General features: G+C 41.7%; 1 protein-coding gene across 2 annotated transcripts; it reads left to right on the top strand.

The window, feature by feature from the left end:
* Positions 1–117: 117 nt before the first annotated feature.
* EOGT (EGF domain specific O-linked N-acetylglucosamine transferase) lies at positions 118–15,925 on the top strand. 2 transcript variants are annotated; one of them, XM_072347188.1, is made up of 16 exons: positions 118–214; positions 1,105–1,329; positions 1,988–2,088; positions 2,641–2,749; positions 2,840–2,934; positions 3,407–3,511; positions 4,612–4,718; positions 5,589–5,692; positions 7,343–7,435; positions 8,070–8,141; positions 8,648–8,734; positions 9,814–9,882; positions 11,145–11,206; positions 12,626–12,745; positions 13,687–13,789; positions 14,175–15,925. In XM_072347188.1, the coding sequence occupies exons 2-16, from the start codon at positions 1,120–1,122 to the stop codon at positions 14,319–14,321; spliced, it is 1,584 nt and encodes a 527-aa protein (XP_072203289.1). In that variant the 5' UTR covers positions 118–214; positions 1,105–1,119; the 3' UTR covers positions 14,322–15,925. The 2 variants fall into 2 exon arrangements, with proteins under 2 accessions (XP_072203289.1, XP_072203290.1); XM_072347189.1 differs by lacking the exon at positions 118–214 and adding an exon at positions 249–451.
* Positions 15,926–17,361: the final 1,436 nt, after the last annotated feature.

Below are 17,361 nucleotides of genomic sequence, written 5' to 3' on the forward strand. Positions count from 1 at the left end.
CTGCTGCGCGGCGGCAGGAAAAGGCCCTCTCCATCCGCACACTCCTCCTTCCCCGCCCGCCGCCTCCAGGTGGGTCGGGCCAAAGCCGCGGCGCTGCCCGCGGGTGTGAAGGAGGGGCGCGGGGGGCGGTGCTGCGGCGGATGAGGACGGAGCTGCGGCGGCTGGAGCGGCCCGGGGCGTGCGGCAGCTCTCATGGGCCGCTGGGCGCTGCGCGGTGAGCACGAGGCGGGGGGAGGGCAGTGCGGGGCGGGGCGCGTCCCGAGGGCTGCGGGGTGGGCGCTCCCCTTCCCTTCCCTCCCCTTCCCTTCCCTCCTCTCCCCTTCCCTCCTCTCCCCTTCTCTCCCCCCTACCGGCGTCTGTCGCGGGATGTGCAGCCGCGCTCCGCTCCCCCGCCGCCCCGATAGGTCCGTGCGCCCGCGGCATCTGGAGCGCTTCTCCCCAAAGCCGACAGGTAACGTTGGCCGTGCTGCCGGGCTTTGGCAAATTGCAACGCAGAAAAGGGTTTATAGACACGGGTGTGGCGTTTTTTCCTCCCTCAGGAAGCTGAGTGGGACGGGGATGTGCAAGCAGAAGGTGACGTGCCGTAACGGAGCGCGGAGCCGCATGGCCCGTGGGGTCCCACCTCCGTAACACGACGGCAGCTGCTGCTGCTGAGCCCTATTGAAGTTGGGCCACTTGGTGGTGGCTGCGCAGCTTCCCTTCCTCTTGTGCTTAATTTCTTCTAAGACAGAGACTGTATTCTGTGCTATAATTCCTCCTTTTCTGGCGTTGCTCTCCCACCTCCCCCCCCCCCCCCCCCCCATACTGCCTGCTCTGCGCTCGGCTCCCACGGCCGCACTCGGAGGATCCCTCGGGCTCCAGCTAAAGTAAACACGCCCGTTTTAGTCCGACTGCGGCAGTGCGTAATTACCCGGTGATTAATGATCCCCAGATAATCCCGAGGCTGCACAGTCTGCTCTCTCCGTGAGAGTTTACTTTCTGTCAGACAGAAAGGCCATCCCAGCAACACAAATGAAAACACTTGGGAGTATATGGCGCTGTTAACTGGAATGCTTGAAATGTGCTCCTCTGCAGTTATGTTGCCTTCTTTTTCCCCTCATGCAGAAGCTGTAAGTTGCCATGTTCATCCTGCTGATGTTTGCATTGCTGCTGCAAGAAATCCTGGCTAATTCCCGAGATGAAAATCTCACTGAGCTCAAAAGTGTTCTGGATGAGCCCATGTACAGCTACAGGACTATCAACCTACCAGATGAGCATATTCCATACTTCCTGCACAACAACAGGCACGTCGCTGACATCTGCAAGCAGGACTCTCATTGCCCGTATAAAGTAGGTTTGATTTGATGTTGTTTTGGAGCAGTTTGTTGGTGGAATTTGGGTGGTTTAGAGTTGGTTTCCTTGCTGGTGAGTTGGTTTCGTTAGGAATATTGATAGGACAAGGGGGAACGGTTTTAAACTGAGACAGGTGAGGTTTAGGTGAGATGCTAGGAGGGAGTTTTTCACGCAGAGGGTGGTGATGCACTGGAACGGGTTGCTTAAGGAGGCTGTGGATGCCCCATCCCTGGAGGCATTCAAGGCCAGGCTGGATGTGGCTCTGGGCAGCCTGGGCTGGTGGTTGGTGACCGTGCACACAGCAGGGGGGTTGAAACAAGATGAGCATTGTGGTCCTTTTCAGCCCAGGCCAGTCTATGATGCTGTGAATAGGAACTGCTGTCAGCAACATGAGAACTTTGGGATCCTACTCACTGATTCAGGAAAATTGGTTGTCCTGAAAAGAGATATTAATGTCAAGAATAGCACTGCTGTGCATGTGTCTTCTGTGTGTACACACTGCTGTGTGTAAACCAGAGTGTTCCTTCTGAAACAGAGGTCTGTTTTCAGGCAAAGTCCTTTATGCAGGATTTGAAATACAAGCTCTGTTATGGAGGGATGGTGTATAAGCTGACAGCTTTGATCGTTTGCTATATTTGGTTGTTTTGTGTGACAGAAATACTTGAAGAAATTAAAATCCTGCTGGGGCTATGAGAAATCTTGCAAGTCAGATCACAGGTTCAGTTACCCAGTGTGTGATTACGTCGAATCTGGATGGTAAGTTTCATCTTAAACCTTTTAAGTTTATACTTTATAAGGAAAAAAGAGCCAAAAAATGTAGTGCTCGCTTCAGCTGTGAAGTTAGCATTACTGTGGTCATTAGAGCCATTAGATGGAGGGCTGTCCATCTTGGTACAGGTGCACATATACACATGTATGTATACGTAACGTATATATCTCAATGCGACTTTCAGCTTTTTAAGGAAGAAAATCCAGTTTGAAATCCTTCCTACCACAATGTTTTCATTATCCTGATTGAGCTTTGCATTTGGATTCCTAAAATAACTCCGCAGTTCCTTTCCTTAGCTTTAAAAACAGATGAAAAAATGTTTAAATGACTTCGAGCCTTTTACAGCAGAATTGCTTTAAATTGTCATTGATGTTTTCACTGAGGTGTAGCTGATTGGTTGCTTCCTGCTTTGCATCTTGAATGTCAATATAGCACCTGGCTGGCTTTTTTGTTCCCTTTTACTGAGGATAAAAAAAAGAGGCTATCTGTTAAAGCCATTACTAGAATTGAGCAATGGCATTTTATTTTCCTCTCATCAGGGCGAATGACATTGAGACGGCCCAGCAGATATTCTGGAAACAAGCTGACTTTGGTTACATTCGGGAGAGGCTGAATGAAATGAAAACCCACTGTAAGCCTACAGCAACAGTAGGTATTTTCGATAGGTACTTTGCCTCTCACTTTCTGTTTTAAACAGAATTGTTATTATCAATAACTTGTATTTATTTCTCTTAACAGGGAGATTCATCTCTGACCTGCTCTCAGTTCCTTCAGCACTGCAGAGCAACAAACTTGTACATCGATTTAAGAACTGCAAAGAGAAACCACGAGAGGTCTGATTCTGTGTTGCTAGAGTTAAAACTTCAGGGGTGGCAGGGAGAGGGGCTCAAAGAGTTTGTTGAATGGAGCTGTGTGTGTCGCTGGTGTGCTTGTTCAGCTTTGCAGAGCCTGTGCTCAGTGGCATATTGCTGAAGCCGTGAGGTCTATATTGCTAATGCTCAACTGCTGGAGTAATGATGGGTGTTTAAGATGCTTCCTCCTCCTGACCGAGCAGAGGATAGTGTTTCTGTATCTTGAGACATTCCTTCTGCGTATTCAGACACATCCTTTCATGTTCAGGTGGTGTGCAAGGTAGAGTTGTTTCTGTACGAGGCACTGAGAAGAAAGGACTCGGGTTTTAAAAGTGTATGAAGTGATTTGCTGGCCTGAGGCTAAATAACGTTGCCTTGAGTATATAATCTTGGTTGCAGAGCGCTTGTGGCGGTGTTGCACAAAGGCTGATAGACTTTTATTCATTTGCATTAGATTCAAAGAAGACTTTTTCCAGAAGGGGGAGATTGGAGGTCATTGCACCCTTGACATTAAAGCATTTTTAGCTGAAGGTCAACGCAAGAGCCCTCTGCAGTCTTGGTAAGAGTCACTTGTTGGGGCTGATTCCAAGTTCATTTACCAGTTTATTTTCCCCTTGGTATTAGCAGCTGTGTGTGAGGTGTTTTGTTCATATTGGATATTTCTGTAACTATGTCTATGCAGAATGCTGCTCTGAGCTATATTACTCTGCAGTCGTACCTTTTCTGCCTAATTCACAGCAGCAATGGGCATGGAAGCATTTTGTAATCAGATTTCTAATGCTTAAGTGTTTTCTACCAATATTAGCTCTGTGCCTAGTCTGCCTATGGAAGGAACCAGTTATTTTGTTGAGAAATACTTTAAAGTTGGCATTTGCACCTTAGTTCATATAGTCCTGGTGATGTCAGGCTTGATCTGGATATATATTCATATACTGTTCCCAGGGAGCCTGTATTTGGAATGTGAAATGGGCAGCACTCTAGGGGCTGAGTAAGAAGTACAAGGATGCTTTGGTAGTAGGTGGCTTAATATCATGGGTTCCATGTTAGCACTTCAAAGCTGAGCTGACAGCTAACTGATGAAGTATGAAGGAACTACTAAAATGCCTGTAGGAATTGAGTTTTTATGCTTTTTTGTTCATGTTTTCAGTCATTTTTTTTCCCCCACTTTTTAGACCAATGGTCAGTTTCAGTTAAGAAGAGCTCTAGAGGAAGAAAAGGCATTTCTTCTGTACCTGCTGTTGACATTTCAGCTGCTCACCCTTGTTTAGATCCAGGGGTTATTAATATTGCATCTCTATTCATTATTCTGAGCAAAGCATGAAGATCTTGCTAAGTGTCTCTGGCAATGCAGATCAAGTTGGATAGACCCACAGATGTTCGCTCTGAGGCTCCTTGTTACATCTCTCCTGCCTTGATTTGTACATCAAAGATGCTGTTCACTCCTGAGATCAAAGGCAGTGTTTAACCTCTTGGAGATCATAACCTGAAGAACCTTCCATTAGGATTTGAAATAATTGTAATTGTCAGACTCCATCAGATTTCAGCTGTCCTGTGAAATCAAATGGACTGAAAGAACAGATACTGAACCTCAGGTATATGAAATAGACGTGTTCTAATATGTTAATGACAAAGCATGTTCTGTGTGATTGAATCTTGTAGGTTTGCAGAACTCCAGACATTTACTTCATTAAACTTCAGGCCCCTGGATGATGGCAAATGTGATATTGTTATTGAAAAGCCAACATACTTCATGAAATTGGATGCAGGTGAGCCTCTAATCCCTGGACATGAGTATCTTATCTTTTAAACAAAGTCATTGTATTCCCCTAAACTGCAACTGGAAGAACTGCAGTGCTGTCAGCCTTTACCTTTGAGCAGAGTTGTCTATATGTGTTAAGAAGGTGATGCTGTATAGCTAGTCTTTCTCTGTCTAGAGAACTGCTTTTTGAGCATTGTGGGAAGCCCAGGAGCTGGTTCCTACCGCAGCAGCTCTTCTTGAGCAGAAGCTTTGAAACAAGAGCTGTGTGTATATGGTCCCAAAGCTGATGTCTGGTCTTGGCTACCAAGCAGGCTGGACTACGTTAACACTTTGTTTCATGGTAGCTTTTTATGCATTGTGGTCTTCGGGTATTAGCTGAAGGAGCCAAAAGGGAACAAGAATGCTCTGGGAAAGAACCTGAGGAATTTCTTGGGCTTTGGCTCCTGTGCAAGTGCAAGTTCTGTCTTGTAGGCCTCCAGACAGAGCTTCAGTTAACCTTAATAAAGAGGAACTAAGAGCAGTGCCAAAGGCCTTTTTTCTCATGTTTCCTGTATGTCTAACTAGTTCTTATTAGAGGAGCAGTTACTTTCATGTATTTCAGAAAGCATTTGCAGGGAGAGAAGTAGTACATTTGCCATCTTTTTGCTGCTGTTCTGATTCATTTGAGCCTTTCTTAACATGTGTTTTGCTTCAGACTTCTTGTCTCTATTCCTTCCCTTTGAAGGTTTGCTTCTTTAGGGTGTGTATAAGAAGCATTCAGTCAGAATTAGGAGAAAACCGGTATAAAATGTGAGATTCTAGTAGAGAAAAATGTATAAACCACTGAAAAGTGGAGTGAGTAGTGAAGCATTTGCTAACATGTATTTCTTTTCCTCAGGTGTTAATATGTACCATCACTTCTGTGACTTCGTCAACCTTTATATTACACAGCACATTAATAATTCCTTCAGTACTGATGTCAACATAGTCATGTGGGACACTGTAAGTCCACAGTGCTTTTAATATACTTGTGATGCCTTATATTTCTATCTAATAGAGACTCTGAAACTTTTAGTAGCCACAGTTTAGCTTTCCTGTGGTTGATTACCTGAGTCACATGGAACTGGTAAGTTTTTTGGATCATCTTAATACAGATGCATCACCTCTTAGAATAAATATTTTGAAGTGGAGCTGTTTCTGCTGTACTGCTGGATGGAAGCCATGACCTTTTAAGTGTGACACTGGTTTTACTGACGTGTATTTAAGTTGTACGGGAGCATGTTACAAGTAAACAACTTGTAATATGCCAGACAACATGTATGTCAGTTTCAGAAGGAACAAAGCTTTTGATGATAAAACATTGTCCCACATCTGTTACCTTGTTCTCCTATACTATGTTTTCTTCCTTTGCATTGACTGCTAAGACAAATATTCAGTAAAGAACTGCAAATATTGCATGCTTGTTGTTTAATGAGAAGTCTCTTTCTTGGCTCTTTTTTCCTTTCCTTAGTTCTCTTACATTTTCAAAGCTAAAATAAGTGTTCCTGCCAGATAAGCAAGCTGGCTTTACAGAGAGAGCCGTTGTTAATCAGCTCCAGTGGCTTTCTGAAAAGTTCAGCTGTGTCAGAACTGTAAACTGCTTTGAAAAGAAGCTCTTATATTGCATTGTTGAATCAAATGACTCTTTCAAATGTACCATTCAAAGTATGTACTGTAACAGCACCATCATTTTAAATGAGTCTTAACTGCTTGGTCTGCTTGAGTTCATTGCCATGGACAGCCAGATGATGGCACCACCTAACTGCTGATGAGCTGTTCATACCTATCAAATGATGGACTTGATCTTATTATTCATTCTCTTTTTTTTTCTCTTTTTGATGTAATTAGATCTGGGCATACTTTCTAGCTGCTGTAGAGTCAGTGCACTACTCTTATTAAACAGTAATGCCCTCTGATGTAGGTTAAACAGAGCAGAAAATGAGTAGGAAATCCACTGGGTGTTGATCTGCAGACTGTCTTTGCAACTGCAGGAAAGCAATGTTACTAAAGCCCTTTTAAGGTGAGCAGATACAGTTAGAGAGAAGTTCTTTCAGCATGTTTCCCAATTCCCCCTTCCACCAAATCAGATCATTGCTTTCAGTTTGAGGTGCGTGTGCAGTATGCAAGCGAGCGTCCCAGAACAGAAGCAAACATGGAACAAACTTGCTATGACATTTTACTTCAAATGCTATTGCTGCATTTGGATTCCTGGGTGGTTTTTAGTCTCAGGTGTCCACGTTTCTATCTTCTCTCCTTCCATTTCTGTTGCTTCTGTTCCACTTGTGTTCCTTTGTCTGTGAGGTAACTCCTTACACCTTGCTCCTCACTTAGATTCTAATCTGCTGCTGAAGAATTTGTCTGGATTGCTAAGTTACAGAACTGTTTTAATAAAAAATTTACTACCTGCCAGGTAAAACAACTACCTTTGTAGCTGCAGTTGTAGGTATTCAGTAACGTGTGCTTTCTGTGCTGGAATGTCTTAAGTCCTGTGGTGGTGATGTGCATGTTAAAAATGTGTTCAAGTTTGTGTCTAGAACTTTTAAGTCACAAAGGGATTTTTTGTAATGCATTTGTATCATCATTGTGCCTTTCTGTCCTTCCTTTCTGACACAGAGTTCCTATGGCTATGGCGACCTGTTCAGCGAGACATGGAAGGCATTTACTGACTATGACATAATACACTTGAAAACTTTTGACTCTAAAAGGGTATGGAATTTCATATTTTGTCTTAATTCATAGTGACTGTGTAGTAAGAATGACTGCTTCTGAAGCTGCTTCTGGGGATATGTTTTTCAGAGGGGAGCATTGATGCTTTACATACATGTTTAATTAGTGTAATATGAGTGTGTTGCAAACAGGAGTCATAGTTGTAACCTAATTCTGTAGCATGTCTGCATTTATGTAGATGGACTGAACTTCTCTGCCTTTGAGAAGTGATATTTGTGTATTCATTTCACTTCTGCAGCACATTCAGAGCTCGTATCAGTCTCTTAAATCCCTTAAACTCAGTCTTAAACTGTACACTTCACCTGGTTTTCTTCTAAATAGAAGAAAATATAGAATAGAATTCAGATTTGTTCTGGTTTTTGGGGTGTTTTTTCCCATCTGTTTGTTTTTTAGATGTCTTCCCACATGTAAATCTGTAGCATTTGAACTGAGATCTCCTTTGGAATCAGGATGCTCTTTGTTCTATTCTTTTTCACAGTCGAGGAAGTGAGGATGTTCTGACAGGAGCGTGTAATTTCAGGCTCATTATAAGCAGTGATCCCAGTGAATGAGCATGGGATGAAGCAGCAGAAGGTAACAGCTCAGTGTAACTTCTTGTGATCTCTTTTTGCAGGTGTGCTTTAAAGAAGCAGTCTTCTCATTACTGCCTCGAATGCGATATGGCTTGTTTTATAACACACCATTGGTGAGTCCTCCTTATCCATCCTCGTGTTAACTACGTGTTTATACGACACTGTGAGGTCTGAGCTAATGAATTTCTCAATCATCCAGCTGAGTTGTCATGAAGTGTACTGCACTGAAGCTCTGTTTAACTCCAAATGACTTTAAAGTTACTTCAGCTAGTCGACAGTGATTGGTTATATGCAATCCTCTTTCCCACTGCTCTTGAGATACGCTGTACCTCCTTACCGAGAGGACACCACGAACTTTTGGCAGAGCACAAGAGCTTCTTCTCTGACAGACTTTCCTAGGGTTATTAACTCATGTCTTTAGGCTATAACTCTACAGAGAGCCACACTGCTTCTAAATGAAAGTGCTGCTTGCATTGCAGCAAACAGTGATGTGCTTAATGCAGTGTGTGGTACATGGCTCTTGTTCCATAAGAATGGCACAGGGCTGATACCAGAGAGAGATTGTTTTTTCCCTGTGTGGAATAATCTTTCATAGTAACAATTGCTTTTCTACTTTCAGATATCTGGCTGCCACGGTACAGGGCTGTTCAGAGCATTTTCTCAGCATGTGTTACACAGGTTGAATATCACACAAGAAGGACCCAAGGTATGATAACTGAACAGTGAAACTGTAATATGGAGCTGACAGATCTTAGCAGAGAAACAACATCATCTAGCTGGTGTGGGGCAATTTCAGTGTGGAATAGGAGCACCCAGTGCACTTTCTGGGGATGCTTGGCATTTTCTTCCAATAAGTGAGTTTGTTCTGTAAAGGCTTTCAGCAGACTTAAGGACAACTGCCCTCCTGTCTTATTTCCATAGGCCAGGCCTTTAGAACATCTTCCTTTCAACCCTAGTGTCTCCTTCCTACCTCTGTTCCTGAGGTCTTTGTGTTCTCCCCAGCCAAGCAGTACGTGGTGCATGATCTCTTCTGGAGCACGCTGACAAGAACCTGCCCTTGGGCCTAATAGAGAGGATCCTACAAAGCAACACAGCCAGCTTGTTCTCAGCAAGCATGCTCTTTATCCATCCTCATAGGTACTGCTGAGCTCAGATCAGTGATGGTGATGACTAAGTCTGGTCCTTCTATTCCTGCCCAGAACCACCTGTCTGGCCGTGGGCTTCTCTGTTGTATGTGCTGGGCTTCTTGAAGTGTTTGCTAGAGAGTAGCCTATGTATTATCATTGAGGGGCACACATTCAAAGCACAGCACAGACATTTAGTTATGCTTCTCCTTCTGATGCTAATGGGAGTCATGCAGTTAAATCTCTTTATTTCACTTGGAACATTCACCTGTATGAGACCAATTAATTTAAAGAGGTAAAATGGAGAGCTTTTAGAGAAGAAAAATACTTCTTTTTCTTCCAAGGATCTTGTGCACAAAACATCCTGAAAGCTGCTTTCAAGAACTGCCGTATAATGCGTAGCACAAAAGACTGTTTTGTAAGGAATAAACTAAATCTCTCAGAAAACGTTTTATTACTTGTTAATAGTCAGACTTTCACAACGTTTTTGACACTTTGAATCTGTTGGAAAATACAGTGTGGATTTTAAGACGGTTACATCATGTACTACACAAGGAAGGAACGTATTGCTCAAATAATCGCCAACGTTAACTATGGGAGTGGTGGTTGTGTTTGTGAGATCTGCCTCGGTGCTGATGCTCTGCTTCTTCTTTATTTTTAGGATGGGAAAATCCGAGTCACGATCCTCGCACGCAGCACAGACTACCGGAAAATATTAAACCAGAATGAGGTGTGGCCCTTTTTAAAACAAATTTATTGGAAGTTAAATTTTTTGCTCATTGGGTTGATTGTTTTTTTTCAGGCACAGCCGAGACATTTGCTGACAAATCTTGGGCAAATCCATTTAGTGTTAATATTAATTTCTTCTAATATGCTGCTTATCCCGTCTCTGTTTCTGTACTCCAGATGCTGAACCTCGTTGCCCTTTTTAAAATTCCAGTGGAAGACTGCAGATGTAATACTGAAAGTATTTCCTCTCGACAAACAGATGCTGCAGAGCTTCTGATGACATTATTTTGCTTTCAGATAATTCTCTTTAGTTTCTAACGTTCCCAGTGTTAAGGGCTCTAACAAAAGCTTTGTTACGCTTGCAGATCAAAATATGTAAGCAGTTGTATATGAGTGTATGCATTTAAACCTCTGTGAGTTTTCCCATTGAATCGCTGTTTCGAATCGTGCAGTTTAGTGGCTTTATGGTGAAGCTTCTCTTGTGATAAAATGATAGCGTTGCTTTTTTTTATGGTTCTCTTCATTCTTATCTACTAGTGCCTGACAAAAATAGATGGGCATCATTATTCCCAATGTAAGGGAGAAACTGAGTCTTATTTCATGCAATAGCTTGCTGTCAGAGCAGACATGGCTCGGATTACCAGACTTGTCTGCTGCACTGACCGCAGTGCCTGCTTACACCACCTGTGCTGTGTGTAATGAGCATATAATGGAAAATGAGAAATTAATCTTTACTGATCTTTTGTTAAGAAAAATACTTGTATCTCTCCCCCTGTCCTGCTAGTTTTTAATTGAAGACTTGGAAAAAGCCCTTTTAAGTTAGAAGCCTGGGCTCTATTGGCTTTATTTCTTGTATGAGTAGGAATCTGGCCTGGTTGTTTATTTGTGAAAACCCTTCTAATTACCAGTTTGCTTCATTAGGTATTGGAATATCTTTTGAAAATCCAATCTAAAGTGTCACATTCTCATCAATTCCCACCTCCAGCAAAACTGATACTAGTTAGAGTGGCTTGGCACTTGGCCCTTTAACTTATGTGAAGGTCAGGAGTAGTCTCTGAGATTCAAGTCCCCTTTGCAATGGCTGATTTACTAGGAATGACATATGTATCCTAAATGAGAATGTAGAAGAATAGAACATCTCCTTTATATGGTAGTGACAGAATGTTGTGTCTTCCTCACTGTAATTCCCTGATGAGAAGTGGAGAGGAGGAATTAATTCAAGCAGATTACCAAATCACTGTTTTTTTTTCTCTCCCCTTTTAGCTGGTGAATGCTTTGAAAACAGTATCAACGTTGGAGGTCAAAGTGGTAGACTACAAATACAAGTATGTATGTTGCTAGAGGAAACTAGTATGGCTACCTGCTTTCTGTGGCTGGTTCAAGCTGTTGTCATGCAAAAAGTATCCATGTCCCAGTTTCTAAGCTTTGCAAAATCCAGGAACTGTTAAGAAGAGATGAATGTTACTGAGGGAGTGGTGGGTGAGTTAGTTAAGCATTCCCATCCTATGATGCAGTGCCTAAGAATGGATCTATCCTGCAGTCTTCTTGTGTCTTATTTTATATGACTCCTAATTTAGTAATGAATGATAACTCAACTTATTTGCTGCTCTGTTGGGCCCTGAAGACTCCACTTGAGGTCATTTTGTGGTGCCCAGATATGCTAGGCACTGTGCCATTAAGAAAAAGATGTTCCCAAGTGGTATATTTCTGCACCAAATGACTGCAGCTCCTTTGTGGTGAATGGTGCTGCCATGGGTTGCACAGGAATAGTGAGAAACTGAAGCAGATGAGTTTTTCACCTAAGCAGAAGCAAAGCAAGGAAGTCAAAACTTGATTCTCTTTCCTTTGTCAATGACAGCATTTGAGGGAGTGAATAATAGAGAAGAGGGTATATAGGCTTCTAGCCAGTCCCTCTCTTTGAAAGCATAACTGAGTGATGCTTCCAGTATTCCTTTACTTGTTGAAACTGTAGTACCATTCACCATTAGAGGTTTCTACAGCTATCCTGCTGCATCATCCCCATCACAGTTAAGGGGTTTCCCTGATGTCTGCACTTACAGTAGTTTAAGCAGTTGAGTTTTTCCTGTTGTAGTTTAAGCCATCTTCTTTCTATTCTCTTCAGAATGACCAGAGAAGAACTTACTCTCTTCCTTTTTAGTGTATGTACTGTTAACATGTGACTGAAGCCTGCTGTGATTTCCTTTTCCACTTGTCAGTCTTCTCTCACAATTAAGTATCTTTAGCCCATTATTTACTTGTGTGCTCAGGGAACACCTGGTTATTTAAAGTACTGTATTTGGAGGTTACATTCAAAGAATGTATGGGAAAGAAGTGAGAGTTTGAAGCAGAAGCTGAAAAACAAAGCAAAAATTGGTCTCCTTGTGTCTGCTTGATGCCCTATGAACAACTCAGGTCTGTTATGTTATTCTTATAAAAGATGATGCGATCGTTTAAGAAAGAAAGCAAAAAAACCTCCAAACTTTGACAAGTTTAAACTTACCAATGAAATCACACTTTTGGAATAGGCTTTTATTAATGTGGAGCTTTGAAACCTGTCTGCATTTCTTCTAATTCCATGCTGAGTTATTGCTCGTTGCCGCATTTATGATTCTTAGTACTGTTCCTTGAAAAATCAATTCTCTTTCAGTATTCCCTTAAGTTAATTTTGTGCTTTCTACTTGTAACTAATTCTTACTGAGATGGATAGGCATGCCACATCACTATTTTGGTTGTGTTGTCTGCAGGGAACTTGAATTTTCAGAGCAATTGAGAATTACACATAACTCTGATATATTCATTGGGATGCATGGAGCTGGACTTACCCATTTGCTCTTTCTACCAGACTGGGCTGTTGTTTTTGAACTGTAAGTGTTTCTCTTGTCTTTCCCTTTCTATTATACACACAACTGCTCAAATCTTCGTATCTGTTAATTAAGCACTTTCCCTTTCTAGTATTTGACTACAAACATTTCACTTGTGTTGTCTTCTAGACTTCATTTCTGACAGTCTTTCCTGGAAACATAAAGTGAGGAAGCTTTCATTAACAAGTGATGGTGCAGCTATCATAAAGGCTTAGCGAATGATTTCTTAAGATGTCATATTATCAATACAGTGCAGCATTTTATGCAACAAATCTCACAGATCAGATTCTGTCTGTGGGTCAGAAGTACAGTGGTATTTTGGTGATCTGTCTGATTATATATAACAGTGCACATCCAGCCTGTTACAGGTTCCTCTGGAGGATATTGCTGCTCTCCTTTCCATACCTGGGAAACAAGCAGCAGCTTGCTGGCCAAGCTCAGCTGAGTGTTGTTCTGTCTTATCCAAAGTTCTCCAGTAGTTCCATTTTAAATATGTTTTGTCATGAAACTGGCTGTTAATAGACATTCCAGTTCTGTGGAACTAAAGAAAAATTCAGCATGCTAGTCCAAAGAGCACTGAATTTCCTATATTGGGAAATCCCACCTAATTCCCTGCAGCAGGGAAGGCTGTGGAGCTGCTGATGTGTTATAATCTTGACTTGAGAACATTAGGAAACTTAGGGTTTTTCTTACATGCCCAAGAGCTGCTGCAGTTGGGCTGCAAGGTGTCTGACGTGCAGGTGTGTCTCAGTCTGTCTCCTTGAGCACATGTTAAGAACGTGTGGGCAGCCCTCGTTCTTTGCAGTGGAGCAGAATTTGTCTATGGTTTTGTTACCTTGGAAGTGGCCAACAAAGGTGTGGACTTAGACCCTTTTTTCCCTGTTCTATCCTGATCAACTTGGCACAAACTCTGTAGGTGAGTGGGTCCTTCTGCCTTTTCCTAGGTACAATTGCGAGGATGAACGTTGTTACCTGGATTTGGCAAGGCTGAGAGGCATTCACTACATCACTTGGCGAAAAAGAAATAAAGTGTTCCCTCAAGATCAGGTAATGATGGCCACTGGTGGAAGGGTGGGGTTGGTTTTTTGCTCTGTTCTTGCTCTACTGAATGGATTTAAAGGCTAGTTTGTTTTACTTGTCTGTGTTCTGAGATCTGAAATAGGATTTTCATTCTTTAGACCAAATAAATTCCATGTTGCAATTAAGAAATTATTTGGTATTAATGGATGAGGGAAGAAGAGAAATTAATCCATTAAGCCATTCATTGCGTTGCTGTTTTGCAGTTGCTTTGCTGAATCTCTTTCCTCAGAGCAGATCAGTGGATCAGAAATAATGTATTAATAGCACATGCTCGTTTTTATTTCCCCTTGCTTTTGAATGGAAGATGTATGGGAACTTTTGCTGTCTAAAAGGCTTTATTTCATTTTTTTAGGGACACCACCCAACGCTGGGAGAGCATCCAAAATTTACAAACTACTCTTTTGATGTGGAAGAATTTATGTACTTGGTGCTTTTGGCTGCAAATCATGTCTCACAGCATTCCAAGTGGCCATTTAGGGTAAAGCACGATGAATTCTAAATCAGACTTCTGACTGATGGATTATTTTTGAATAATGCTCCATAAAATACTGTAACAACGTGAAGCCAAATGCTGGTGTGAAATAAGCAAACCTCTACGAGGGAAATAACTCTTAATTAGCTTGTCAGAACACTTCAGGGCACCACACCTTATCTGTGTCATCCATCTCTTTAATTCTGTGGGTGCTTTTCTTAAATAAGAAATATTTATAGAACTCTTTCCTCCCTTTCCCCCTGTATTTCTGCGTTCCATGTTCTGAAATAGTTGTCTCTGTAAAAAGATATGTCCATCCATTTCATTCACATTAGAGGTTCCTTACGTTTTTGCATTTAAATTTAACTTTGACTCTTCTCCCTCTAGTTTTAGGTGCTAAAATGTAACACGTGTGCTCAGTAAGTTTAGTCAGTCTTCCCTCTCAATGCAAGTGAATCTTTTTCTCAATGAATACTTACGGACTTCAGGTCATCCTACTTTTTCACTTAACACGGCACTTCTGCAATGGAAAACCTATGCAAATTGGAAGAAAAGCACAAGCAAAAACCTTCATCTTTTTGAGGATGCTGAAGGGATTGGAGTTCAGGGTTGGTTTTTTTTTTTCAGTGACAAAAGATAAGGAATAAAGGGCATCTTTCAGCTGCGGCTGGAAGGAAATGAAATCACGAGGAACTCTGTGGAATCATTAAAAGCCTCGTCTATATCTGGTTTTGTTTTCTTGAAATGTCGAAGAGTCGATCTCAAAAACTTACAAAAGTCTTCCCAAAGCCAATAGCATCGCTCACTGTTCTCACTGAAGCCAGAATTGAGTTGTTTTATAACTCCCCCTGGCCCCGATTTATTGGCTGATACAGGTTGGTGCTAAAGAGGGGAGGAGGGAAAGAAGGAAACAGAGAGTAGTTGTGTTGTCTTGAGGGGATCCAGAAGGATGTGTGGAAGAACCAAGTTCAGTGAGATTTCAAAGGGGAAAAAAAAAGAGTCCCCTTTTACACTATGGATTTTCTGAGAATATATTCCCATGATAATTTGCAGTATAATCAAACAGTTTCAGTGGCTTGAAGCAAAGCATACATTTGTATGCAAAAGGAAGGCAGTTACAGTAAATGTAAACACTCCACTGGTATAATCGTAGATATTATTGACTTCCATTCACCAACAGTCATAGGCAATTTCACAGAGAGTAGCTACACTCACTGACCTACCTGTCCTGGTAAAAATGACTTACAGTAAGCATAATTTTCATATAGATCTCTTGTGACCTTAAGCAGTGCATAGGAAAAGCTGATCCATGAGCTATATTAAGGCATTTGGTGCAATTTTTGATGTGGTGTATTGTGTTGGTGGATAAAACTTTTACTTTAAAGAACTATGGAAGCAAAATTGCACTTATTTATATGGGGAGAAGGAAGAACCTTTGAGAATACAACATCCTATATTTGTGTTTTGGGTTGGGTTTGGTTTTGTTTGTTTTTAAACCTTGTAGGATTTTTAAAGTAAAGCATAAAAACTTAAGTCAGTAAAATGTGTGAGTGTGGAGAGCTGAAGCTATAAAAGTCATTTGACTATGAGCTGTGCACAGGTATATTTGATAACTTTTTATAAAGACTTTTAATAAAAAATTAAAACCAATTTTTGGTCATGGTTTGTCTGGTGTTGCAGGTCAGCGTTGTAGATATGGGTTGTTGCATAGTGTTGTCTCTTGGCTTCTCCCGCCATGATAAACTGATGTCTGGAGATCCAAGCTGGTGCTCATTTCTTTGGCTGCTGAAGTAATTGTGTGAAGGCAAATGTTCTTGAATCCTTACAGAAGCAGCTAATGAGGAGCTTCTCTTTCATGCTGTGCTAGGACTCGCTAAATCAAGCGGTCAACCATATGCCTGAATGCGTGGTGAGAGGCTGCGGGGACTTCATCCAAGGGTAAAATGTCCTGCCAGCATTCACTGGTTTCTGCAAATTCAAGTGCAGTGTCAGTGGTTGATAATGACATTAACCAACATATTCTTCAGTCTTTATGGCTTAGTATTATAAGGATGAAAACAGTAATTTGGTTGATGAGCTTTATGAATAGTCCCCAAATTATCTTGGCAGTCAAAAGGAGTTCTGGTGGGTTGATGGGATTTTGCCAATAAATCCTCATTTATGAGGATTGAGGGTCTAAAAGGAGGTCTGGGCCATCCCGGTCTACCAGGAAATTGGAACTGGAGGGAATCTTTGGGACTTTCTGGGCTGTTTGTTCTTTAGTCAGGGTGCAGTTTGGGGCTATACATCCCTAACAGACTATAGGAATTTTACTCTTTGCTACTCTTGATTTTTGTCTTAGGATTACTGAAGGATTGAAATTGTGTTTAACTTGCACATTGGCATCGGCGTGCTGAATTCAGATTTGGCACAAGGTGAATGCTGCCAATCCTGAATACTTTTAGCACTGCAGCATAATCTGGAGCTGGATTGGACGCACAGAATAACTTAGAGACACACGTGTGGTGTCTTTGTCTTACCTTAGTAGTCTTTAAGATGAGCTTATTTATTTATTTTTCTTATGTTCTGCAGAAGTTGAGTAAGTGTGAGGGGTGATTTGCGATGGGGAGGTGGTAAATCAGGGCTGTTAGAAATGCATTTATAAATGCGGTTTCATTCTTGCTGTTAATATATCTGGTTCTACCATTAATGGGATTGCTCTGGGTTTATGATCTCTCCTACTTAAAAAAAAATAGAGGCAAATTAAAGGAAACATTCTTGAGGGCTTTTTTATCTACACAAAATGGCAGAATACAAGGGGAAATTTTTCTTTGGTTTCAATACTGAAGAACTGTTTCCATTTCCAGTGTTCGCAGTGGAGTTGTGCTCTCACTTCCATTCCTTTGAGCATGTCTAACGGTTTGGGTTCTTATATTTGTTTTAAGGCTGTGGGTGTGATTTCCATGTGTTTTCTACGTACTTCAGCAGTAGGTGGCACCAGAGCCCTTTCAAAGTTCTCCTGGCTCTGAGAAGGGAATGGTATTTCAGATGCAAAGAGTCAGCTCGCAGAGGAACACAATGAAGCAAT

Source organism: Excalfactoria chinensis, chromosome 12 (genome assembly GCF_039878825.1).
Source record: "Excalfactoria chinensis isolate bCotChi1 chromosome 12, bCotChi1.hap2, whole genome shotgun sequence".
In the NCBI taxonomy this organism is placed as follows: Eukaryota; Metazoa; Chordata; class Aves; order Galliformes; family Phasianidae; genus Excalfactoria; species Excalfactoria chinensis.